This window comes from Cyprinus carpio, chromosome B9 (assembly GCF_018340385.1).
Source record: "Cyprinus carpio isolate SPL01 chromosome B9, ASM1834038v1, whole genome shotgun sequence".
Taxonomy (NCBI): Eukaryota; Metazoa; Chordata; class Actinopteri; order Cypriniformes; family Cyprinidae; genus Cyprinus; species Cyprinus carpio.
Genome location: NC_056605.1, coordinates 23014049 through 23041218, shown reverse-complemented (window position 1 = coordinate 23041218; position 27170 = coordinate 23014049). Strand labels below are relative to the sequence as shown.

Here is a 27170-nt window from a genome sequence, read left to right as displayed (position 1 = left end):
TCTCTGTCATTTTTGTGATTTGGCAGTCTTTATAGGCCGCCAATGTTAGATACCTAAGAGGGCAAAAAAAAAAAAAATCTTACTTTTGACATTCATCCAGGGCCAAGACATGGGGATGGTCATCCTCAGACATGGTGACAACGGCTTGCCTGGTGAAAGCTCCTTGTCTGCTCTGGTCTACTGTGTATCTGCTGATGCTTGAGGTGGTGGAGCTAGTCCAGTAAATCGTGTCCCAGGCACGGTGATAAGCCAAGCCTTCAACTGATCCCACATCTATAGAAAACAATCAAATAGCTTGACCGTGCTTCAGTCTCACTGGCTAAGACACACTGAATCCAGTCAAAGGTGATGTTTTCTTTGATATTACAATTTGGAAATGAACACACCACTGTGTGTTAATGCTTTCAACTGTTGTGTTTAGAGCTTAGTTTATTTTTTTTTAAACAATATTTAAATACATTTTGAAGAATTCCATCTCTTCTTCCAAAAGCTGCACAGAAAATGTACAACTGAGGAAAGACCATTTAAAGCTGTGGTATTACCATATTAGAATGTTACAGAATATTTTGATTTCAAATACAGTAAATGCTGCCCTTTTGAACTTTCTATTAATCAAAAAATCCTGAAAAATATTGTATGACAGTTTCCACATACATATTAAGCAGCACAACTGTTTTAAACTGTGGTAAGAGGAAATGTTTCATGAGAACCAAAGCAGCATATTGTAATAATTTCTAAAGAATCATGTGACACTGAAGAGTGGAGTAATGGCTGCTGAAAATTCAGCTTTGCCATCACAGGAATAAATTATATTTCATTTCATTTTATTATAATATTTCACAGTTTTACTTTTTTAACTCTAAATACAGCCTTGGGAGGACACTTTTTTTTTTCTTGCATTCTTTTTGATATTGAAATCACACAGTGAATGTGTTCATTCAGAAACCCATATAATCAATCAAAGCGACATCTCACTAAGCATTATAAAATGGTTAGGCTTTGTCTGCTGTCATTTCTAAAACTTCATCAGTGAAATGGCAATTGTTTAAACACAGAGGCTGTAGCTAAAAATGCTACTCTTTGAAAAATCTTTAAGAATACTTTATGAACAGTCTGCAGAAATCCATCACTAATTAATCATTCACAATAAAAAGTGCCTGACAGCTTGCCTTTGCAGAAAATGTTGGAGAGGCCAGGGAGTAATTAACAGGGGATGTGTGACTTAATTAGGGAAATACGTATTATTAACATCCTCACCCTCTCCTGGTGACAGCATTACAAGTGTGCATGTAGTCAAGGTGGCTGGGATTGGCTTTCATCTCTGGGAAAGTGAGTGAAGATACCATCAAAAGAGCCAGCTCATTTCAACCTGTAGTCAACATCATACTCTCACTTTCTCCGGCTGGGGTACTTATGTTCAACTAGATGGAGGATATTTATGTGAATGTTACTGCGTGGCAAGGGTATGAAAAGTACATGTGAATGGTCAAATGTACTTCTCCTTCAAAAATGTCTCAAGTCAACATTAACAGGCTGGATATGCATCAAAATATCTAATCTGTGCTTTAGGCTGAAATTTTAATTATAGACATACTTCCCAGTCAAATTAGTATTAATGTTTTATGTATTTTATGTTAATAAAGTAATTACTTAATTTTTTTTTTTTATTTACATTAATTTTTTTAAATAAAATTTTAATTTAATTAGTTCATATTTGATATTAATAATGTATATAATATTTAACTTTATTTTAAAAATGTATTTAACAGCATATTAGTTGTAGATGTAATATTGAAATTCCTACCAAGAATCTTGATATTTTCATAAACACTAACACTATAAAAAATAATTGATTTTAACGATAAAAGAACTGTAAAAACCTGCTAACTAGTTACGAGTATGTATCCTTACTCTATACAGTGAATAACTATAATAGAGCTAACCTTACCTTATATTTAGAGTTTATATTACATTAAAATCCTATAAATTGACATTCAAGTCCCTGTGTGACAGCTCACATTTGGTGGATTTTTAATTAAGTATGCTTCAGTTACGGAAGTTTCAGTTCTGGCAAGCACAGCTACTTTATTTATTTATTTATTTATTTTTTTTTTTTGGTGTGTGTGTGTGTGTGTGTGTGTGTGTGTGTGTGTGTGTGTGCATGTAATTTTCTGAGAAAAAAGAAACAGTGATACTAATTGATGTAAATGATGTTTTGTTAGTACATATTCCAAACAAAGGCAAGGATGAATCAGAACAAAACCATTTTCATGATGACAAAGTGTGGCCTTAAAAAAGGCAAATTAAGTAAAAGTGAAATCTTAAAAAGGTCTAATACCTAAGGAGCAATGAGGTTAGTTAAAAGAGAATTCAGAGAGTACTGTTAGTGGATAGAAGCACTAATCATGCAGCACATAAGCTTTCTAAGTATATCTGCATCCCATTAAGTGAAATGAGCTGGCTTACTAAGTACCAAAAAGGCATTAAGGGATTTTTTCCCGTTTACCTAAGACACAGAAATTGTATTTCGATTTAAAGGATAGTCCATCCAAAAACAAAACTTTAGTTGTTTACTCACTCTTGTTTTGTTCTAAAGCTGTATGACTTACGTTCTGAGGACTGAAGCTTTTAAGCTTAAAAGAAGAATCATACCATGAAAGTAAATTATGAAATATATATATATAATTATTATTATTTATTTATTTTTTTCAATATTTATTTTTGGTGTTTTTGCATTTATTATGATAGGACAGATCAGAGCTGACAGGAAGTGAAATGGGAGAGAGATTGGGGTGGGATCGGGAAAGGTTCCCAAGTCGGGATTCGAACTCGGGAGGCCTGTAGCGCAACAGCTCTGTATGTCTACGCTATTGGCACTGACAAATTATGACATAATTTTAATTTTTTACTGAACAATTTGTTTTAAGAACATCCCCTGAAGTTCTTCTATCAATTTCATATTTAGAAATTCTGGTGTACATATACGTTATTGCAACGCCTTATTATTTGCCATTTGAACCTAATTATGTCAGTATTAGTTCTGAATCTAAAATTACATTGTGAATGACATACTAGGATCTGAAAGAAAGTCCATCTGTAAACATGCACTAGCTACAGCATATGTAGCTATAATACACAAGTTGTTTGTTATTAAAAACTGTCATGATTGTCTCATTACATTGTAAATGGATAATACACAGTCATTAGGTGTATTAGGTTTTCATCGTGGGCCACCATCAGACGTGAATATCGATTGCGGCTGAAATGTCTGCCGTATATAGCGAACATGAGGAAATCAATAACCATATTCTGAACTTTCCAACAACAGTGACAGGCAGGATCTTGAAAAATATCACCCTGCTTCCACTCATATTTCTGTTACAGTTTGAGGACGGTGGAAATGAGACAAGCGATTTTAATCCATCAAGGCTGTGGACACAGAAAAAAGATGCAGTGTTTTAAACATCTTTTTTGACAGTTAAATTGGTCCCATTTAGTTGCAGAAAAATGGAGGTAGCTATTATACCACTTTTACTAGATGTTGGATGCATCGAGGCCTTGCTGTACATCACAGGCAGTGCCACTTATGGTTTCCAACAAATGGCCTTTCACAAATGGCTGCTAAGAGGCTGGAATGGTTCTAGCGGCAGAACATTAAACAACATGTGGGTCACTGCAATGAGTCTGCATCAGGACGACGACAGGACCAAAAACAAATGCCCGTTTTTGTGGAAGAAGCATCTTTGGACATCTTTTATGCGTAACAAAAGCCTAGCAATTAGCAGGATTTTTCAAACGTCCCTTGAAAACCATGAAAGCATTTACAATAAAGCCAACTGGACTTACTTTCAACTATGACTTGTCTTCCAGACCAATCATCATTGATCATCTGAATATTCCCAAAATGGATGTCGCTGAAGAATATGCGGTTGTGGTGCGAGGTCTGCTGCCGATAATCGAACGCCAGAGCGATGACGTTCTTGAAGTAATCTGGATTCTCAAAAGGTTGGAGAGGGGAGTTAAGATCGCTCTCGTCAGACAGGTGGATGCTTTTCAAGATGGTCCTTTCAGAGTACAGAAGATAGCCCTCATATCTTTGGCAAGCAAAGCCATCTTCGGCTAAGTACCCATGAGCACAGGAACAAGTCCTTCTTCCGCTGCCCAGGTGAAAACACAGCTGCTGACAACCTCCATTGCTTCTCGCACACGGGTTGGTGCCTACATGCAAAAGCATAAAAATATATCACTGAGATATTCAGAACACTGAGATATTCAGAATAATTGGGCTTTGTTCAAAGAAAACATTTATGGCGTAATAAAAATAAACTCATTAAGTTGAAACCTCAACCTTTCTCCCGGCCTTTATTGAACACTTTCACGTCCTTAAGGTTGACGCCAAGACCACTTCTTATCGTGATGGTGTCGGTGGCATCCCTCTTGAATCCGCGCCGGATCGATCCATTGGCGTGGGCTCTGCCATGGATGGCACAGAAAAAGAGTCTGACATCAGCGTTATGGTAGCGGTTATCTAATTAAAAGTAGCGAGACTCATTAAAACACACAGGAAAGCCGAGAAAACATCACCTTGGTGGTGACTTACGGTACACCCTATTTACATAAGGCCAATGGTGTCTGCCTGAGATGACAGAAACATATGGCAGGTCTCATAATAACCTTGCTCGGCAGGGGTTAATCCATTGAGACTGGAGCAGCTGGCTCCGTGGGCCACTTTGGAGAGTGTAGCACTTAGTAAAGTAATAAATTACCTGTCAGACCAGTAGATGTAAGCCCCGAACACAGCCACGGAGAACAGGTCCACATTGGCGGCTGACAGTACAATCTCTCGGCCCTCCCCGGTTTCAAGGTTGATCCTTTCTATCTTGTCGGTCCGGGCGTCACACCAGTATAATCTATTTTCCTAGAAAACAATTTGAAAATGCACATCAGCGCCTCTCCCTTTGAGCAGCCCCATTTTATCAGCATCAGAAGAGAAGAGATTAAGTGGAATATCAGGAAGTGGAACCAATAAGGCCTACCTCATAGTCGATGGTGATTCCATTCGGCCAGGCGATGCCCGAACTGACCAGGGTCACTTGGTCTGAACCGTCCAGTCGTGCACGACCTATGCAAGGATTCTTCCCCCACTCGGTCCAGAATAAATAACTGTTAATTGGAAAAATCAAATGTGGAATACTACTTTAACCATGTTAAATTCTACATTTCATAGTGACCTTAAAGAAATAAAGGACCTCAGATGAAAATGAGAATTCTGTCACCATATATTCACTCTATGCTGAAACCAAAAACGTGAAGCTTCCAAGCTTCAAAAAGGATGCAAAAGTATCATAAAATGGTCTGTATGATTTATCATCAAATATATTCTGACATCAGCCCTAGAGCACATTGGCACAATCATTAGAGAAGTATGAATCATTGTTTTGAACTGAATCTTTTCAATGAATCATTTTATTTGATTTTTAAAATGTCATAAATCTGGATTACCACTTATCCATTGAAAATTTTGAAGTTCATAGAGACCTAAAGGAATTGAATAAAAAAATTCTGTCATTGTTTATTCACTCTAATGTCATTCCAAACCCATACAACTTCCGAATTGAAGACATCAAGATTAAAAAGGATGCAAAAGCTTCACAAAACTGGTCAATATGACTCATGCACAATATGCCAAGTCTTCACAATTAATTTTAACAAATTTTTGTTAGAAACAGTTTATCAATGAATATATCTTGACACTGGCCCTTGGCATGTCCATTAGAGAAGATGAATTATCGAATAAATCATGAATAGAATAGAATAGAATAGAATAGAATAGAATAGAATAGAATAGAATAGAATAGAATAGAATATTTCAATTAATCATTTGATTTGATGCTTAAAACTTCAAAAACCTGACTGATATCGTTCTCAATGATCAGGCTGTAGATATTAACCCTGAGTCACATGAACCACTTTTATGATACTTTTTTCATCCTTTTTAAGGTTGAAAGCTTTACTCATTCACTGTAAAACTGCAAGGAAAACAGTCAATAGGATAGAATTTCTATGTTTGTGCTCCACAGAATAAGTCGAACGGCTTTGGAACAAAATGATGGTGAGTAAAAGATGTCAGAGTTTTCATTTTTGGGTGAACTATTCCTTTAAAGTGTATACCTGTTGTTACACCACCAAGAGAAAATCATTCAAAGTTTGACTCAACTGGAAAAGGAAAAGACAGCCTTAGGCTTGAATAGGAGGCTGTTTTTTTGGATGTCTGGGATTTAGAGGATCCCACTCCTGATGCTGTCTGCTGTCAGCAGGTAGATGGTAGATGAGTTAAAGCATTCGTATGTCTAAAACTTGTCTTTTTCGCTGTGTGATTCAGATTGCAGGTTGTAAACATCAAATTCAAGGCAAACACAGAAAAAACTGGCAAGATCGGAAACCATAAAGTTTGACCCTATTTACTGAAACAATACCATAATGGATTACAAAATGAGCCTGTGCCTAAATGGAGATGCATATCTGCTGGTTTTAAATTCTTAATTTGGTTCATTAGTGGAGGCCAAGACATTTTAAAGCCAATTCTGTCAGCGAAACAGTCCGAGTCAGATCACAAATTTATTTGACCTTCAAAGGTTTAAAATGCATTTTCATTTCTCTTCCAAGAGCTCATTGTATTATCCGGTCTAATGCACTTGCATAGTTCCCTAAAATTCACTCAGTAATTTCTAAAATGATTCTAAAGATTTATATTACTGAACTGCAGACATGGCTGAAACTGATCCGTACCCTCTCTGTGGATGCACTGCAATGGCTCTTGGCTGGTCCAGCCCTTCTGATATTACAACTGACCGGTAGAGACCATTCAGACGAGCAATTTCAATGAGGTTGAGGCCATGGTCTGTCCAGTAAAGGTTACCTGGTAAAATAAATATAGAAATAAAGAAATTAATAAATAATAGTTATATATATATATATATATATATATATATATATTAAAATTGCAATATTTTACAATATTACTGTTTTTAATGCATTTAAATTGTGTTATACTATATTGTGCTTATTGACTAAATATATGCAGCCTTGCAATGCAATGCAATGCAATGCAGTGCAATGCAATGCAATGCAATGCAATACACACACACACACTCACTCACACACACACACACTAAAATAAAATAAAATAAAATAAAATTGAATAAAATGTAAATTAAATTTGGCTAAATAAAAACAAAAACAAAACAAAACAAACAAAAAAAACATACATACATACTGGCCACAAACAATTTAATAGTAGTATATCTAAAGGCTAGAAATGCAAAGATTTTATTTGAATAATTTGTGACAGTGATAAAAAATGGCAGCATTCCATTTTTAAAATGATGTTTGTGTCTTACCAGCAATCCAATCGACTGCGATGCCCTCCACTCTGTTGATGCCAGTGGTGATAATGTCTTCCCTCCATGTCTGATCCCTCTTGGCTCTTGAGATCCGGTTTAATCCCATGTCTGTCCAGTAAATTGTATCATTGCCTGTATGAAGGAGGACATACATCATGAAGAACAAAGCTTGCAACATAGATAGTGTATGAGAAACCATTTAGACCCTTTACATCAGAAAACAAGAGCAAGAAAAAAATGAAGCAGAAATATTCTGGAAGCTTTGTATACTGTTTATAAGAGACCCCATGTTAATACAGTATCTAATGCTTTTTAGTAGTAACAATAACTGCAGAAACCAACAAACATTTGGTAGGGAAATACAAAGCAAATTGTGTAGCAAACAAATCAAACATGATTAGCAATGACTAAAAGATTGTTTTGACAGAAGCACACTCTAAATGTAACTGGTATTTTTGCCCTAAAAACTGAATGTGACGAGAGCAGTTATTTATTTGCATCCTCCTGTTATTACTGAATTCACACTCGGCTAACGGATCTCTTACATGTGACAGCAGCCAGCTGGAAGGCCCTCATCTGTTTCATGCTCCAACAAGCTGCCTCTCAATAACATGCAAATGGTATGCATGTGTAATCAGCTGTCATAGGCTGAGCTGGACTGGGGTTTTCTTCACCTGAGATGAGCGGATTCTGGTGGTAGGCGAGAGCATTTGAATTGAAACTCTCTGACCATCTGCCTCTATTGCCCTGCTGCTGAGGACAGCAATTCTGCCATGTTTCCCAACCCACACAGCATGTGAAAAAATGACCTGTCCAGCTAATGATTTAAAGTTGCCAATTGAATATTATTTTATTAGTTTGAATGCATAAACCTCCATTCAGTTTAAGCAGATACAAAGGATGAAGTATAGGCTATATTACAAGGTAGTGATTTTCTTCCGAATTTTTTTTTTATTGACAACATATATGCTAGTATATAATAATAATAATAATAATAATAATAATAATAATAATAATAATATTTATTATTTTTATTTTTATTATTATTTTTATTATTATTATTATTATAGATGGATTATATTGTTATTTTTTTTTTTTTTTTTTAATATATATATATTTATATTTTTTTTTTTTTTGTTGAATTTTTTGTATGGACCAATTAAGATCATCATCATCATCATCATCATCATCATTATTATTATTATTATAAGTATTAGCAGTAGTGCTATTTTAAGAACCCATTATCATCCTTATTATTATTATGAAAAGTAGTAGTATTTCACTTTACCATATTGATAATTTAAATAACTAAATAAATAAATACATTAAACATAATAAATATAATTAAAGGTTAACTGGTAAAAAATACAATAAATAAATGAAAAAAAAAATATAATATATATAATATAATATATATATATATATATATATATATATATATATATATATATATATATATATATATATATATATATATATTCGAATTGCAGTAATATTTAACAATATTGCATTTATTTGCATAAATATATGCATTCTTGAAGAACAAGACTCTTTCAAATACATAAAAAATGCACTGACCCCCATACATACAGTAAAACATTACAAAACATGACAATTTTAACATGACAAAATAGTTATACAAAACAAATAGTTAAACAATTATTATTGTAAATTATACTGTATATAGGTTTAAAGCTATTTTATTTTAGATATTATCTAATTCAACACAATAATAGAATACAAATATTTAAAAATCTATATTTATATACAGTTGCATTGATTGAAAGCAGTAATTATTATTCGTATTAGTGCTATTTTATTTGACCATATTGTTAAATTTAATCTTAAAAACCACACACACACACACACACACACACACACACACACACATATATATATATACCCCAATCTGTATAGTGTAGTTATGTTTACATCAGCTCTAAGCTAAATGAACGGCCATATGCACTATTTTCAGCAGTGTTTGTTGTTTGTTTACAGAAGTAGGTGTAGGAAAGATCAGGTCACATTTGAATGACTACAGCAGGTTGTCTGTACTACAGCATGTACATGTGTTTGCATGTTTATGGAAATGTCTCATATTATTGACTGTTAGAATGCTAATTTGGTACCATCACATGTGGACTGCCTTCTTGACGCTCATTTCATTTATGTCACTTGTCACCACAAAATGCTCCCCCAAAACGGGCTGAATAATCTTGCATCAGACCGTTGTCAAATTAACCTCATTCACAGAATGAATAATTTATAGCATGACAACAACCCCTCAACACCATCAGCGTGGTGATGTCAGCTCTACTTTCATTTGCTAGATTATCTACTATACTGCTTTCTATCTTTTATAGTTGTAGCTACAGTATAAGAGATATAAAGAGAACATTTATCTGTTTGCACCTACTCATTTAACCCATCTAAGCTGTTTATCTCTTCTACATGTGATTTGCAGTGTTGTTAAGTCCCTTCTGATCTGGTAAGAGAGTGTGCAGCTAATATGAGACTGTACATCTGACAGCAAACAGCATTTAAAAAAAAAGTAATGCACAGAAAGCGATAGATGCCTTATCTTTGTTGTGCACACAGAGAGGATTCAGAGAGTGGTTCTATACACTAGCCAACACAGTGGAAGATAGCAGGACTGAATCACAGCAAGAGCCGTGTTTGTACCTGCATGAAAGTCCACGCCAACGGCAAACAAGGTGCCGCTGATGGGCATCAGGGTCTCGGCGTGGTCACCAGGATCCAGAGCGATTCCACATATCCCCTCATGAAAAGAGTACATCAGAAAAGAACTCAGGCCTGTGATAGACAACAGCAAGCGAGAGATGTTAGATGAAGGTCAAATGAACGTCACACAGTTCTCTTTGGCCACCTTCCACATAACAAAACAAGCAGCTAACCCAAAGACAACATGAATTCCTGTTAGAAGTGAAGAAAAAAAGAAACCTACCTTCACAGGAGAGACGGTCACTGCGCAGGTTGTAGCCAATGGTGCAGGCACATGTGCGTGTGTTTTCAGATGTGGGCAGACAGAGCTGCGAGCAACCGCCGTTATTCAACTGACAGGCATTCCTACCTGAGAGAAACCATGATAAAAGGAGAAAACATGTTGATGAATGAAAACTGCTGACTGTAGCTTTTGGGATTCGCTTATACATTGTTGCAAGATAGTAATTCCAAACAGTTCTGAAAACATAAATGTGCGACAAGTTAAATATGTAATTTCAGATTTACTAGTGCATCCTAAATTAAATTGCAAAAATAATGACTGTTTTCATACATTTCCTGAACCCCTCCTGCATCCCATCATTTACTGTTTGACCCATTTATACAGTATGAAAAAAAAATATGAAGGCCTCTAAAATTAAACTAATACATACACACACACACCACACACATATATATATATATATATATATATATATATATATATATATATACATATATATATATATATATATATATATCCCTTATGTAAAAGCCAAAGCAAATTATTAAAATATCTGTAAAATAATCAAGTTGACACTGCAGCCTTATTTTATACTCAATGCTAATGTGTACAGATTTTTGTTTTTTAAAAGTCTCTCATGCTCACCCAGGCTGTGTTCATTTGATCAAAATACAGTAAATACAGTAATACTGTGAAATGTTATTATACGTATTATAAATATTATAAATTATATTATAATGTAAAATAATGATCAAATATTTTAATACCAAAGCTAAATTTCTTTCATTTATAACTTCTCTAATTTCATTACAAAGCAGTTTTACAGAGAATATTGTCGTACAAACTCCAATTTCTACTGATAAAAACAAGGAGTGTCAATAGGGGGGACTGTCAAAATTCTGCAGATTTCCCCCCAAATTAGCAGATAAAATTCTAAAAAAGTTTGCAGATTCCGAGCCTACTTAAGAGTCATAAAAGCAAAGCTGAAGCAGTAGACTAATTTGAGACAGTTTCTGAGTTATGTCATTTACTCTTCTATATGAAAGCTATTCATTAACAAGTTCGGCCACAACGGAATGGTCATAAATTTGGAATATCTCTCCTCGTTTTAGTGTTGCTGTCAAGTCAAGATGACTTGACATTCTTCCTAGAAGTCTTACTCTCATCGTAATTGTATAACTGAAAGTGAAGGGGAGGGAAACTGCACCACTGTGTATTAGCACAAGCTCTCAGGGAAAGCTCAACTTGCACATCTACGACAGTAATAAGACAGCTCCGCATTATGAATAGAAAGGCTAATTGCTGACGGAGAAATTTGGTGGCTGGATAGATTTACATTTGTGCCCGTTTAATGGTCATTCCTTATTCAAGTTGACAGTTTAGTGGAATCCACAGCAATGCCGTTAATGGATCTGCCATTAGTGTAAATTATTTGCAGAATAACTCACAAAATGGAAAACCAATATCTGAATATATCTCTGCTTACACACAGGGAAGATAAGCTTGTGATATTAGTAAAAAAAAAAAAAAAAAATAATAATAATAAAAGGTAGAAAACAGAAACCAGTTGACTCAGAGCTATTTACAAGTAAATTAAACAACACAGTATGATGCTTAAAATTTATGGTCTTGTTTTATTTCAGCATTTTATTTTTATATGCTACTTTAAGACTCTACAAAATCAAATTTAGTTTTGTGGCTTTTAGTCCATGTCTATTAACTTTAAGGCTAATTTATATGCGTGTGCAGTCCTGAACAGGGAAAACTGAGCAAAAATATTTTTAATAAGAATTTTGTCCAATAAATGCTCTCAAGAATGAACATTTACAGTAATATCAAGTAGCTAAATCATGATACTTGGCAGTGTTATTTTAGCATCATTGAGATTACATATATTTTTAATTATTTAAATTAGTGTTTATTTTTTGTTTTCATTTTTTTATTTCATTTTATTGAAATTTGATTTATACAGTTTGAGTATTATTGTTGTGTCTTTATAAAATATGTCTGCATAGCTATTCATTTTAAATGTCTTTTTTCTTATTTTAGTTTTAGCTAATTTAGTACATCAAGTTAAATGAGAATATGAAAAATGGTGCAACAAGAAGTTTATTATTATTATTTTTAAATATTTAGTTTTACTTCAGTTTAATTTCATTTTATTATTTCAAAACTGAAATATTTTTTAAAGGTTTTAGTTTTAGTTAACTACCATGCACATGGCTGTGATTTAACTAAAGCGACTGGCTATTCTTTGATATGTCCTGCCTAAACTTTCTTTTGGGAAACATGTCAACACTGGAAAGAAATCCTACAGCTCTAAAAAGACGTCAAACTTCAGTTATCCATTTCAGAGACAATGACTGGGCAAGCTACTTTTCCAGCAACCTTGACTATATCTCAACACACCTTTCTGACCATCTCTGTCATACACCTTCATGTGTACCACTCCGCTGGTCTTATTGCGCAGTACCGCCGGGTTACGTCCATCCCGTTTGGCGACTGTTCCCAGCTGAGCCAGATCGTCATCAGCCCACCACAGCTTGCCACCTGGAAAAACAGATGAATTATTCATTTCCCAAAGTCACAGAACCCGCAGGTCTGGCTGCCAATGGAGGCACATGCCATTATCGTTTGTTTGTCCCTTTTATACCACATGCATATAATCAGGTGATGTGCTGTGCTTTTTCGGTGCCAAAACTATGCTACGCCACAGTGTACGGGTGGGCATGGGAGGTGGTGGGAGAAAGTGAGCGAGCAGGTAAAGTAAAGAGATAGGACTTGAGCATTATGCATGTTCCCTTCCCAGTGTGAGTGAATGAGGCAAAGCTCAGGGCGGCCTGGCTACGTGCCCTGGCTGAAGACAAGGACTCTTCATTCACAAAGCCATCAGAGTGCATCTATTCTCACAGCGGGGCTGCGGCAAGCAAGCCCCTCGTGTTGTTTCCGCTCTGTAAGGCTGAGTGTGCCACAAAGGGCCTCAGAGATTGTCCTTGGCTCTGAGCCTAGACCATATCTGTCTGCTGCAGGAATACAGGAGAGCCGGAGACAGTCGTAGCCATGCAACCGTTAAATGAAACACATATTTGTATTTGTTAAAGTACAGTGGGATTGAATGAACTGAATGGCATTGAATGAATTGGCTGAAAGAAATTAATCAACAAAATCACAGTTTCAGCCAAAATACCACATACTGCTATGTGATTGCTACAATAAAACTGTACTCACTTTGGATTAGCAACTTAAAAATAACATTACAAAGATTTTAAAACCTTTTTATGGTTGATGGACATTCCGACAAGTTGATTAGATTTTACAATAGTAATAATAATTGTAGTAACTAGGTAAAAAAGTCACTTTGGGTTACCAACTTAAAAATAAAATAACAAAGATTTTAAAAAGATTTATGACAAAGATTTATTATTATTATTATTACTATTATTATTATTATTATTTTTTTTTTTTTACTGTTTTACTGTTACTGTTTTTTTTTTACATATATTTTCTATATGTTGAACTTTCAATTTATCAGAAGATCCTTCCACATGAATGAATAAATAAATAAATAAATAAATAATACAAGCTTAATAATTAACTGAAAAAAATAACAACTGTTTTCAACACTGATAATAATAATTCATGGTTCTTAAACACTAAATTAGAATATCAGAATGATTTCTAATGCACCATGTGACAAGTAATGGCAGCTAAAAATTATGCTTTGTCATCTTAGGAAATATATATATAAAAAGCAGTTGTTTTAAATTATAATAATATCTCACAATCTTTGACCAAATAAATGGAACCTTATATATATATGTCCACAAAACTTGTGAACCAGAGTGTATATATATATTATGCAGCAATGCATTTGTACACCTCTAATTTGTACCCTAAAATGCTGTCTCTGTAGGCAGCACACAAGGTTTTAAAACAGACCAATTGTCTACTGCATGCTTAAACACGTTCATATGTACACTTAATGATGAGTACAAGCACAAATATTTTTCAACAGGACATTCCTCCTTCATAAACCAGAAACAAATACTAGTGTCATTTAGGCCACAGTGAGCCTCCAAGAAGATATTTGCTTTCTGTAGTGAGGCCAGGTGTGTATAAATGACATCCTACCCTGACCACTCAGAATCGTATTTGACATTCAAAGATTGCTTGCATAGGTCATCACTGCAGTCAATATTAATCTTTACCTGTCCGGGGTGAGAGACATCAATGATTGCTTCTGGGTGTAATGTCCACTTAAACTGTTTGATCACAGACCAGCACAGGTCTTAAGGTGACACACAGCCCGCTAAACAGCAGCTTGCACTTCCCTGAGTGGTCACATCCCATTAAAGATTGTACCAGGAGAAGGTGCCGAGATTGCATCCTGTCAGTAAAATTGCTTTCATTTCTTCAGTCATCATGCTCTTCAATTACTGCTTCACGGTCTAATAACGGATGTGACTTTGATGCAAGACGGCCATTGGATTTTTTTTTTCCCTAATAATGATGATGCATCTTTCAACCAGCCGCCGTTCCTATCGATTTCCTGATCATCTGTCTCTGCTGAGTACATTTCCCCTGCAAACCTCGCTGTAACGATAAGGCCTGTCCCTCAACATATGCTACAGGGTGCTTGATTTTACTGAGCCAGGTGGCTGAAATCGTAAACCATTTCCCTTGCCGCAAGACCAAAGTAAATTTACAGTGACATCAGCTGATAGCGTGTTATACAGGTTAACCTTGGCAAATGCCCTAATTTATGTCGCTTTTGCTGGGAGGGAGAGTGCCGATAGAGACCAAAGATCTTATGCAGTTTGTATCAAACATCAACCAGCTACCACCCTAGAAGCATCACACAGAAACAATGGAATTATTTGGTTTCATTCAAGTTCAAAACATGGATAAGAAAAGCTGTCATTTTGGTATTTAAGTATATCTGATAAGAGATAAGCAAATAATTATAATAAAATAAATTATGTACTGTATGTGGCTGTCACATACATCTTAAAACCCTTTGCTGATCGTAAGTTAGATTATACATTCTGAATACTTATTTTTGTCATTACATCTGAAACTTTTGTCTAGTGTTATACCTGTTTTTTCAGTTAACCCTTGATTGTCAGGTTTTATTTTTAATCATACCTTTTTTGTTTAATATGCTTTATGATTATATGATTATATATGTTTATGTAATGTTAACCTCTCTCTGGCCTTCTTCCAGTTCTTAAAGCCAGAGTTATAAAAGTGGTTTCTGAATTTTTGGCAAATTCTAATGTTTTGTTTTTAAAGGCTTTGTGGTATTAGAAGCACAATGCTCCATCAATACCAGGCTAAAAAATTAAGCCATGCGAATTCTTGGTACCAGTGAACCTGAAATTTTAGAGTTCTGTCCCGAAGCACCTGACACACAATAGTCTTAGGATCTGACTGTTGGGGTTTTAATACAGTTACAGAAGACCTGCCTATTTCTACAGCAGCCGACCCTATGCCAGATGCCCCCTGTTCTGTCTATAAAAAAAGAACAATTAGTCTGATTAGTCTAAGTTAAAAGGTATAAGAAATATCTTATTATAGACAATACTTTAAATAATCCGTCCTTTCCTCTGAAGCCTTATTGAAACTTTCTGCCTCATTCACTCTCAACTCTGAATTCACTTCTGCCTGTTTGAAACATGTGCATACAGGGAATAGTGACATACGGAAGAAAATAACAAATTAAGCACACTGCTGGACAATAACCTATAATTTGTATCCTAAAATATTTTACTGCTGAACAACAGGATATTTTTAATATTTTAGTTTTGGTATGACTTTTTCATTATTAAATTTTTATTTTGCTTTTTTTTAATATTTTTTTAGGTAATCGTTGTAATTTTTAAATTTAGGTATTAGGTAGGATTATGGGATGCAGAATATGGTCATGAAGAATAAGGAATTAATGTGTGCTTTTTAAGTACTTATAAACAGCCAGTATGCAAGATAATAAGTACCTACTGTAGTTAAAAATTATAGCTGAGAAGTTTTTCATCATGCTAATGTGTTACATATTTTTTTTCTATATTTTACTAATTATGTTATGTTTTTTTATTTTTATGATTGGTCCATATATAATCCTACAAACACTAGTGTATTAATAGATTTTATACAATGTAAAAAACAAACAAACAATGCAATATCAGCCAGGTGTTAAAAGCCACTCTATCTGTTCTCACCTGTGAAGTTTCTTTTTCTTGTGTGTTATCCTATTACTAAGCAGCAAGTTAGGAGTTTACTGAGGCAAAGGTCATAGTTAATGATTTGTTAATTGTTCCAAATGTACCTTAAATTAATATGTTTCCAGTGTTTAATACTCTAATCAACAAGGGCATAGACAAATATGATTGCTTTATGCAAATGTATGTTTATTATTAGTGAAACTATAGCCAACATAGAGCATAAAGACTAGACATGTTTCAAAGGTCATAGTTGTTTTTCTATGAACTTGTTCATGTCTATTAGACACATGAAAAAAAAACAAAAAAAAAAAAAAAAAAAAAATACATTGAAATACCAGGTTCCCATTACTTTTCTTTCTTTGCACTGAGCAACTTACTTAAACAAGCCTGTTTACATTTTCGCAGGACAGGGCAACAGGGCAACATGCAAAATGTACATTCATTATTACATTTGTTTGACTCTATGTGCCCACATACTGTGTTTTGATGCAGCTGTTTTCATTGATATATTTGAGTGTTTTTGTTGTCAGATAATGGAATGAATATGAAACAGTGACTGAAACGCAACACATTAAGACTACATAACCAGCTCTCCCTGCCAAGATGTTAATCTGCATAGAATCCTGATTATTGAGCCGTCGTCTAATGAAATCAAATACACATAAGATAAAGAAAATCGCTCTGCTGTAATTTCGGCTATACTTGCATGTAAAATTAGAGAAGCAGCATATATATATATATATATATATATATATATATCATATATTAAAATAAATAATATAATAACAACAGCAACAATAAAGTGTTTGAAAATGACATTTTTAAAGACCTAAGACCTGACAGAAAAACAAAAGCAGCCAATAAGTGTCCAGCACACATGGGATACTGTTTTAAAAAGCATCCCAGAAACTACCTCATGAAGTTGGTTGAGAAAACTTTTTTTTTTTTTTTTTTTTTTTTTTTTTTTTTTGTTTTTTTGTCGCTACATAATTGTGGATTTTATTAGTTTTTATTTTTATTATTTTTGAATAATAATGTAAATAAAGATTTAGAAACTATGCTTAAACTTTTGACTTGCAATGCACGTGGGCTGAAGGGACTGTAATATATTCCAAAAATGTCCTCAATGCTGAATCGGACTCTTTGTTCTCTGATGACTTTCTTATGCTGCATAATAATATATATCATTCTTTTAGATCTCTGTGGGTAACCTGCATGGCAATGTGCCGTATATGCATTATAAAAACACAGACTGCCAGTATTTGAAAGAAAAGCAGCATTTTGTGTGCTTGGAAGGGATAGCTGTCTTATCATAAAGACTATACGTGCAAACCCCAGACTGCTTTACTTATCACAAAGATAACATCAATCACACTGACACTCTTTCATCTCCTCACCTTGTTTCCTTTTGTATTCACATTGAGGTTGTGGTTACTTTACATTTTATACCTTATAATCAACTCAATATGCATGGTAAGGAAAGAAGGAAATGATCTTATATTATTGCTTGACTATAGTTCATATTCAGCAAGAAAGAGGGAAACATGGAATTCCACTCACCACCCACTTATACACCAACTCAAGGGTCTGCGAGATCATCCGCCCACCTGCACGCATATCTAATCGGCCCCTGGCCATTCAGCCTCTGAGATGGTCTTTTCTTTATAAAGGTGTGAAACAGCTTGAAAAATCTGTAGAACTGATCCATAATGCTGGTGGTACGTGACATATATATGTATGTGTGTGGGTGTACATACACAAACGTATATATTAGTGCTGTCAAAATTAGCGTGTTAACGCAGGCAATTATATTTTTCAGTTTAACTTGTTAAAAGTATTTAACACAATTAACGCAGGGGCGGAGCTAGGGTTGGCCACCCCACTCAGAACTGCTGTTTCTGTCACTTTTTTTCTTGAGAAGTACTGCATTTATTCAGTCGCTAAGAACGCCTTTACGATCACATCAAACGGCAGACGTTTCAGATGTGCCCTCCAACTTCACCTCTGCGAGGTGCAAGTCAAGCGAGCGCGGGAATGGTACTGTGCTCGTAACTCGTGCTCTTCAACTGCACGCATAAAGGTGCCATCGCGCACTGTACACTGTATCTTTACATATCAAAGCGCAAAGGAAACTACGTGCATGCAGTGTCGTGGTCAGTTAAGTCATTTTACCAAAAAGGCAATTAAAGCTTCCTTAAAAGTGTGCATGCATGTGATATATTATATATGAGTCACATTTAAGAACGGTTTTAAGAAATGGTTTTCAAAACTGTCCTGGAGCAGCCCAACACTCCCTCATCTAACACACACGATTCATTAGTAGAGGCTTTAAGACCTGAAGTGGATCACAAAAGGAAAACAGATTTGAGAGAAAATACATTGTGTGTCAGATCCACGCCATGTTCAGCAGTCGCAGCTTTTAAAGAAATAGCAACCAAAACAACCTAATAACCAGCTACTGTGATATCTATTAAACAAAGAAAAAGAGAGAGAGAGAGAAAAAATAGGAAATCAATAACTTTTAAAGCTTTAAGAATTATATCTTTAATTTAGAATTTAGCATTTGATAAGCCACAAAGCCAACCTCATAAGTCATCAGTCTGGAGCTGCTTCCGTTTACAACAGTGAGAGCAAGCTACATTAAAGTGATTATTATGTCTTTAATATGGATATTTTTCTTACAAAAATCCATCAGTTTGCTACAGGAGGCCTTTGTTCACCTCTGGGAGCTGTGTGAGACACTTTTTTTTTTTTTTTGTTAATGGATAAGCGCTTTTTTTTTACTTCTTTTGGACTGATGCATGCAACACCCGCTGAGTGGCATTAAACAGCTTGAAAGATCAATAATTTTTAATATAACTCCGACTGGATTCGTCTGAAAGAAGACGTATACACCTAGGATGACTTGAGGGTGAGTAATTTATGGGCTAATTTTCATTTTTGGGTGAACTAACCCTTTTAGACTGAAGTAGAGGCTGCTGAAAATTTTTAATATATTAAAATAAATAAAAAATAAAAATAATTTAAAATTAAAATAAAACTGTAATGTTTTGCAAAAAATACTGTTTTTACTGTATAGTCTCATGGTTTGATAAATTAAATGTAGTCTTGTGAGAATTCAATTCAAGTTTTTTTGTATATCGCTTTTTACGATATAAATCGTTGCAAAGCAACTTTACAGAAAATTAAGCTTCTATAATATTTAGTAGTAGCTTATCAGTGGTGACTGACAGTTTATGTACATATGGCAGAAATGTACGGAAAAATCAATTAAAGACGTAATCATCAAATTATCAATCAAATATAATATATATATTATATACTATTCATCTTCGCAATGTTAAGAAAATCAGAAATTTGATGCAACAGAAAACTTTGCAATACATAATCAACCAACTATTGGATTTTTGTATTGATTTGTTGAACTTGAATGTATTCCAACTCGTTTCCTATTGTAGCCTTCTAAGAGGCTCAGCCAGTCTCAGTACAAGCAATCACAAAAAAAAAAAAAAAAAAAACCAAAAAAAAACTGTCAGTCTGTCATAGTATAAATGACAAACATAACTGTCCACCAAACAGATCCATAGGTTTTTGCAAAAGTAATGGAAAGCATTTCCTCTATGAAACAAAGTCCTATTAATTGTGATAGATAGCACCTACTGAATGCATCATTTTGCTGTTTTGCTGTACCATGCTACTTCTATGAAAGTAACCCATTAGTCTTTGTGGCAGCCTGCATTCTGCTCCCAATTTAATAATGACTCAAACTTTGTTTAATTAAAAGAGTCTGTTACACTTCTAACAAGTAAACATTTGCTTTTCAGCTCATCATAGCTGCTCTAAAATAGAACGTGACTATAGAGGATTTTCAAAGATTAATACCTTTGCAGCATGCAGACAGTGTAATCAGTTAAAACTGGGGTTTAGGGAAATAAATACATGCTAATGAATAATTTGGGGGCATAAGTTTCTACCCACGAAGACAGGCAGAGAGTAATGTGAGAAAGCATGTCAGATGCAATCCAAAACAAAAGTGTGCAATACATTCAAGCAAAACCTAAGACAGCGAAAGGGAATTCATCTAATACAAAAAAGTGAAAGAGCACAATTACAGGCTTTTCTACATTTACTGCTTTCATTTGCTAAAAAAAGTTACGCAACTCTTGCCGCTTCTGACGCTGCCAATATGAGTGAATTCTCTATAATCCCTAGAATTACAGCTTTTGGGCAATGGTTAGAGCTGTGATTTGAATCATACAGCAGGCCTAAAGTGTGTGATTAAAAATTGCGTCAAATCAAATGGATATCTTCCAAGACAGCCTTTATTATCTTGGTCTATATAAAGCTAAATCAATAAAACTTCACCACTTTTCTAACACCGAGATGTATGTTTACACTCCTCAGGGAACCAGAATTTGGTCTTTATTCTCATACCATGATGGGTTTCCTAGGGCTAAACGGAAATTGATAAAACTATTTTGACAAAATGAGTTATCTGTCTTTTCCCTTCTAAGCAATGTAGCTGTAGACTCGCAGCACCAGGTTTGACTATTGACAAAGTCTGATATATTTCACAACTCATTTTTTACTGGCCTTTTTGACATAAAGAGAACATCAGATCAATATGTAAAGTGACTAACAAAAGTTTTGTATTAGCCAGACATTTAGGGATGGTAGAAATCAAATACTGGCCAAAAATCATTTATTTATCAATCTCTGTGAGCAAAACAGAAATAACTGGAAATGTGTGTTGACTTTCTTTTAATATATGAAATAACTACAGATACAAACCAAACAGGAAAAATGGGAATATACAATTCTGAGTATGGTTATCTAATTCAATTGCTAACAGACTATCTTTTCAAAATCAAAAGGCAAAATCCTTGCAAACATTGATAAATCTATTAACCAGTTCTTTTTCAGAAACACTCATTGTTCCAGCCTGGTATCTTTTAAATACAAGTTTGTTTTCTGATAAAACTGGTAAAATTGTAGCCAGCTGCTAACCAGCTAAGCAGATGGGATGTGGGTATGCCACGTGAGACTAATTTACACATTTCTTTACCGCTTTTGATTTTCACATATTTTTCCTTATAAATGTGCTCCTTATGGCTTATGTTGCCACAGCAACAAAGTACAGTAATTTAACAAAATTCACAAACACAAACATTGATTAGAAAAACAAACATAAATAAAATATCAGCCATATGCCATCAAATCAACATGTACTGTATGTCTCCAATTTCTTATGGTTAATGGTGTGGTTAACCTTTGACCCAAGCCTGACTACTGAATAGGGAATTAGACACTATCACTTACCCATGACTGCTAGAGCCGTGGCTTTAGTTAAGTCCCTCTTCATGCTTTCAATGACCTCAAAGCCACTACCATCCAGATTGCACCTGTTGAAAGTACCATTAGCAGAACTGATCCAATACATCTTCCCAGCGGGAAAGTCAATCGAAAGTCCTGAGGGAAAACAAGAATCAGTTAAAAACTGTTATTTGGAGTGCTGGTGTGGAGTCATTACTTTAAAATATACCTTACATATCCTATAACTATACATGCATCTGAATGTGAGATGATTCTTTATAGCTTGAAATATAGCTGTGACCTCTTTGTGAAACTCTGAATCTCTTCACTAAAATTCATCTCTGTCTTAAACCTGGTTCAAAAGTGGAAATGGTGAGGGTTTGACAGAGTGGTAAAATTGATTGTGACAAGTGAAGGATATTTCAATTGAGCGTCAGGACAGCTCTGACTGAGAGGGGCTTGAGGATGATAGACTCCCAACAACAACTGAGTTTCAACTCTCAGGCATCTTTTCCAAGACTGCCGTTGAAACAAAAGAAACATGTGCTTTGCTTATCAATGAATGCACAGGTACAGGGATATAAAAATGAACTATATTTAGGCTTGAGGATGGGAACTGTCTAGATGTTCCATTAAAGTATAAAGTACGACTATTCTGCTGTGTATTAAAAAGTAAACTTTTTTATTAGCTTTTGAAACAGACTGATGAAATCAAAAGGCCAGGGAGATTTGTCCATTAAATTAACTTTTACGCATAAGCTTTGTAAAGCAATCTGTTAAATAGCAATTTTCTCAGGGTCCTGATTTTGTAAGGCTTTATATAGGAAATGTAATATATATATATATACTATATATATATATATATATCTATATATATCTATATATATATATATATATATATATATATATATATATATATATATATATAATTATATATATATAATATATATATATATACATGCAACTTATATTCTGAAAGTTGTTTAAATTCAATGGTTATATTTAAAATGAATTAATTTCTGCTATTACTCTACTGTAGGTCAAGACTGTTGGGGTGACTAATCAGATGTCTCTTCACAAGGACAAATGACCACAGTTGTGGCCAATTACAATAGAGTCTGAAATGGATTTTGCTTGCTGTTTTAAATAAAAGTTTTGTAAAATCAGTTTTCTTTATAAGTGGAAATAAGACATGATGGCATGCAAAATATGTACTTTGTACATTGAAGATAACTGTAAGGTATAATAAAAAGCATGATTTTATTCTCGGAAATCTAAGTGTTCTATTTCAATAAAGTACAAATTTCTAAAAATAAGACTTAAGTATATCAATGAAGTAAAATTCCTCTTGTACTTTAAACTTCTGTGATTGTTAGATTGACAAAAGAATCAGACATACCAACTGGTTCTCTCTGATTTTGATGAAGAACCTTCCTGTTGCTTCCATCCATACTGGCTACATTTATTGTATTTCCATCGGTCCAGTAGATTTTTCTAGACCATGATGCAAAACAAATTTTAGGAGAAACATGAGTCATAGGAATTCTCATGATCTGATAGACAGATAGACAGACATACAGACAGACAGACAGACAGACAGACGGACAGACAGACAGACAGACCAGACAGATAGATAGATAGATAGATAGATAGATAGATAGATAGATAGATAGATAGATAGATAGATAGATAGATAGATAGATAGATAGATAGATAGATAGATAGATAGATAGATAGATAGATAGATAGATAGATAGATAGATAGATAGATTAGGGCTGTCAAATGATTAATCACGATTAATCACATCCAAAATAAAAGTTTTGTTTACATAATATATGTATGTGTACAGGGTATATTTATTATGTATATATAAATACACACACATAAATTATATATTTAGAAAATATTTACATGTATATACATTTATATATTTATATTCTTATATTTTATATTATATATAAATATATTTAATATATAAACATAACATATTCTTCTTAAATATATTACATGAATGTGTGTGTATTTATATATACATAATAAATATACACAGTATACACACATATATTATGTAAACAAAACTTTTATTTTGGATGTGATTAATCATGATTAATCATTTGACAGCCCTAAGATAGATAGATAGATAGATAGATAGATAGATAGATAGATAGATAGATAGATAGATAGATAGATAGATTGATATAGATAGATGAACAAAGACAAATCTTAATTAATCATACATGCAATCTGTCCATGTGGGCTGCTTACCCTTTGGCTGGATGCACAGTCAGACACTTTGGTTTGTCAATCCCATGGATGACTGAGGTTTTTAGAGATCCGTCTAGTCGGGCAACATTGATCTGCGTCTCCTCGTTCTCAGAGCTCAGCCAATACATATTCCTCGAGAGCCAATCTACTGCCAGCCCACGGCAGTTTTGAATATCTGCACATACCAGAGATAGCCATTAGCACAGAGATGCACATCACAACAAACCTCATAGGTGACAACACTTCTGCATGCGCTGTAATAAAATGTCTTGTGAGCAAAGGCACATGGTCGGCATGCTGATCAGTTTGAGAAGGTTTACGAAATACACCATGCTTGATAGCAGCACTTAAGAAGAAGCAATCCCAAGAGAACTTCACAAACAAGCTCTCCTATCAAATAAGATATTATTTATATTCTGCCGCACACTCCTTCAACGTAATTTTTTAATGCATGCCTGTTAAGGCTGAGTGTTAGCAAAATAAAACAGTATTTCAGCGCAACCTACAATGTGGCAGCAGAGAGAGAAGAAAAAAACACAACTTATTAACAGCACAAAAATATAATAACTGTCACTTAGCTGGTGTTTATTGAGAAAAATCTTACACCCCACAGAACGGAAAAAAAGAAACGAGAAAAAACACTTCGACTTGGACTCTCGACTCACCTCCAGAAATGACTGTTTGAAGGCCTGTTCCATTGATAAAGGCACGTTTTATTGTTTGAGTCTTAACATCCGCCCAGTACATCCTTTCTTCAAGAGCATCGTAATCCACCACAGTGACATCATCGATGTCAGGAACAGTCAAAGCAGTCATGACGTTCATGTACGGATTATCAATATCCACTCCACGGATCTCAGATCGCCTCACATACAACAAGAACTTCTTCAGGGCTATGTGCGTGCCAAAACAAAACATATACAAGTCAATAATTCGTCTAGAAAGCTCAAACCTATCAATACTTCTTTGTGCATGTTTTGTTTGTTATGTGGGATGTTACAGAGCTGCATACTCACCCACACAAGAGCGGTTGTTGAGGGAAAGCTTCATGAGATGAGGACATGAACAAGACGCTGTGCGGTTGTAATCAATGAGACAAAGGTGGGAGCAAGGGCCTCTTCCATCGTTTCCCTCACATGGGTTTGAAGCTGAAAAACCCAGGGTGACACGCATTTAAAAAAGGGAAAGAAAACACACCAAGGAGAAAATCAATATCACATTCTATGAATTAAGAAGAGCAGCTCTTAAAACAAGTCATGAACAACAGCTCTACCGCTAAACAGTTACTGTCCAGTGAAACCAAGAGTATTAGTTTTCTTGATGATGTGCGAGGAGTGAGAATTCAGATGGCTGCATTTAAAGAGGGCAACATAAAATGGGTGCAAACTAAAAGATTGCAATACCACTAAGAAAACATTCATCTTATCTCAAGGATAAGGTTGAATGGACAGGGCTGACAGCTCATGTCTTCTGCCCACAGTGATCCTCTTGAAAGCAAAGCACATTTAGACCTTTTGTACAACTCTTTGTAGAAGGGCTACTATATTTCAACAGAAGGTAATGTTGAGCAGACAGATAATGGCCTAAAGGCCACTGGTGCAAATAGTCAATTAATCATTAAATCTTTCTCAGATTGCTCTGATGGTAAAGATCTTCCTTGGAAAGACCAACTCAAAAGCTGAGATGAGGATCAGCAAGATTAAGGCTGGTTATGTATATATGTTTTTCAAGATTCTTTAATGAAGAGAAAGTTCAAAAGAACAGCTTTTATTTGAAAGAGAAATCACTTAAAAAAAACTGTACTGTAAATGTTTTAATGTCACTTTTGATAAATTGAATGTAGCCTTGCTGAAGAAAAATATTCATTTTAAAACACACACATAAAAAAGAAAACAAATCTTACTGACCCAAACATTTGAACAGCACTATACGCATTCTGACATATTTTGTCAGAACATGTTTATTTATATCGTGCTGCCATTTTCTTCTGCCATTAAACAAGACTACCGCCTGTTGTCAAGAGGCTTTAACCCTTCCACGAACCCAGAGCAACTACATGCAATTAACTCCACAAGCAGTTGCATCTTGTAAATAATTGATCCAGTGGGAGTTTGAACATAGGCCCATTATTTCTTTGCAATGTCGAACCCATTTCACTTATGTAGCAAGCATATTTTTGCAAGTGAGAATAACAAATAATTTCAAGTGACTAAATTATAGGCTAGAATCCCATAGAATTAATTATGCATTCTGCTGGTCTGCGGGGGAAAAATGGCTGTTTGAATAAATACTGTATAAACAGTGCGAGTGCACTTGACTCATGACAGAAACAATTGATTTGGATGTACTGATTTTTCATAGTCATATCAGCCACAGATTTGATAAATCTCCACATCAATCTGACTTTACCTTAACATTACTACATGTAAAGTGGGTGCGGAGTATAATTTGTATTTTCACTGCTTCAGCTTTGTGTGAATAGGGAAGGATCCACCCTGTCTGCAAACTCCAATAGTAATTTTGAAGTGGTTTGCCTGTCAGCAATGTGCTAGAAAAGTGCTTACAACACTGCAGGCCTCACAGGCACTAAAAATGTGAGCCCTCCAAACTGTCGTCGATCTCTTGAAACTCAACACTCAGTCCTTTTACCACACATAATGCATTTACAAACAGCTGTAGCCTTAGCCCCATTAGGCTAGTTAGCATAGCTGCTTCTCACTCCCTACGGACACTCTAAGGTCTACCACTCTTCTGCCAGAACTACATGGGCCAAACAAAAACACAATTGCCATGGACTGTAAGGGGCCAGAGCAAAGATTTTGGACACCTTTAATAGCCAGACCTTCCCATGGGCTCTTTAAAATTGGATTAGCCATACTTATTGGCTTTTCTGCCAAAGCAGCACAATTTGTCGACACTTATCGGTGTAAAACAGTCACCCAGCTGCCGGTGCTGTGGCAGGAGACATGAACTGTTTTGGCAGGACTTCCTATAGTTTTGGGCTC

At 34.8% G+C, this 27170-nt stretch overlaps 1 protein-coding gene across 1 annotated transcript in view; it reads right to left on the bottom strand.

The window, feature by feature from the left end:
- lrp1bb (low density lipoprotein receptor-related protein 1Bb) overlaps nt 1–27170 on the bottom strand; it is a 247096-nt gene that overhangs the window by 57348 nt on the left and 162578 nt on the right. The window contains exons 28-42 of the mRNA XM_042731628.1: nt 25182–25313; nt 24831–25058; nt 24166–24340; nt 23299–23393; nt 21906–22055; nt 12778–12918; nt 10369–10494; nt 10086–10217; nt 7401–7535; nt 6790–6919; nt 5037–5163; nt 4767–4918; nt 4349–4473; nt 3847–4218; nt 84–273 (exon numbers count right to left, since the gene is read on the bottom strand). Of these exons, the coding sequence (XP_042587562.1) occupies nt 84–273; nt 3847–4218; nt 4349–4473; nt 4767–4918; nt 5037–5163; nt 6790–6919; nt 7401–7535; nt 10086–10217; nt 10369–10494; nt 12778–12918; nt 21906–22055; nt 23299–23393; nt 24166–24340; nt 24831–25058; nt 25182–25313 (2410 nt within the window). The remainder of the gene's footprint in view (nt 1–83; nt 274–3846; nt 4219–4348; nt 4474–4766; nt 4919–5036; nt 5164–6789; nt 6920–7400; nt 7536–10085; nt 10218–10368; nt 10495–12777; nt 12919–21905; nt 22056–23298; nt 23394–24165; nt 24341–24830; nt 25059–25181; nt 25314–27170) is intronic.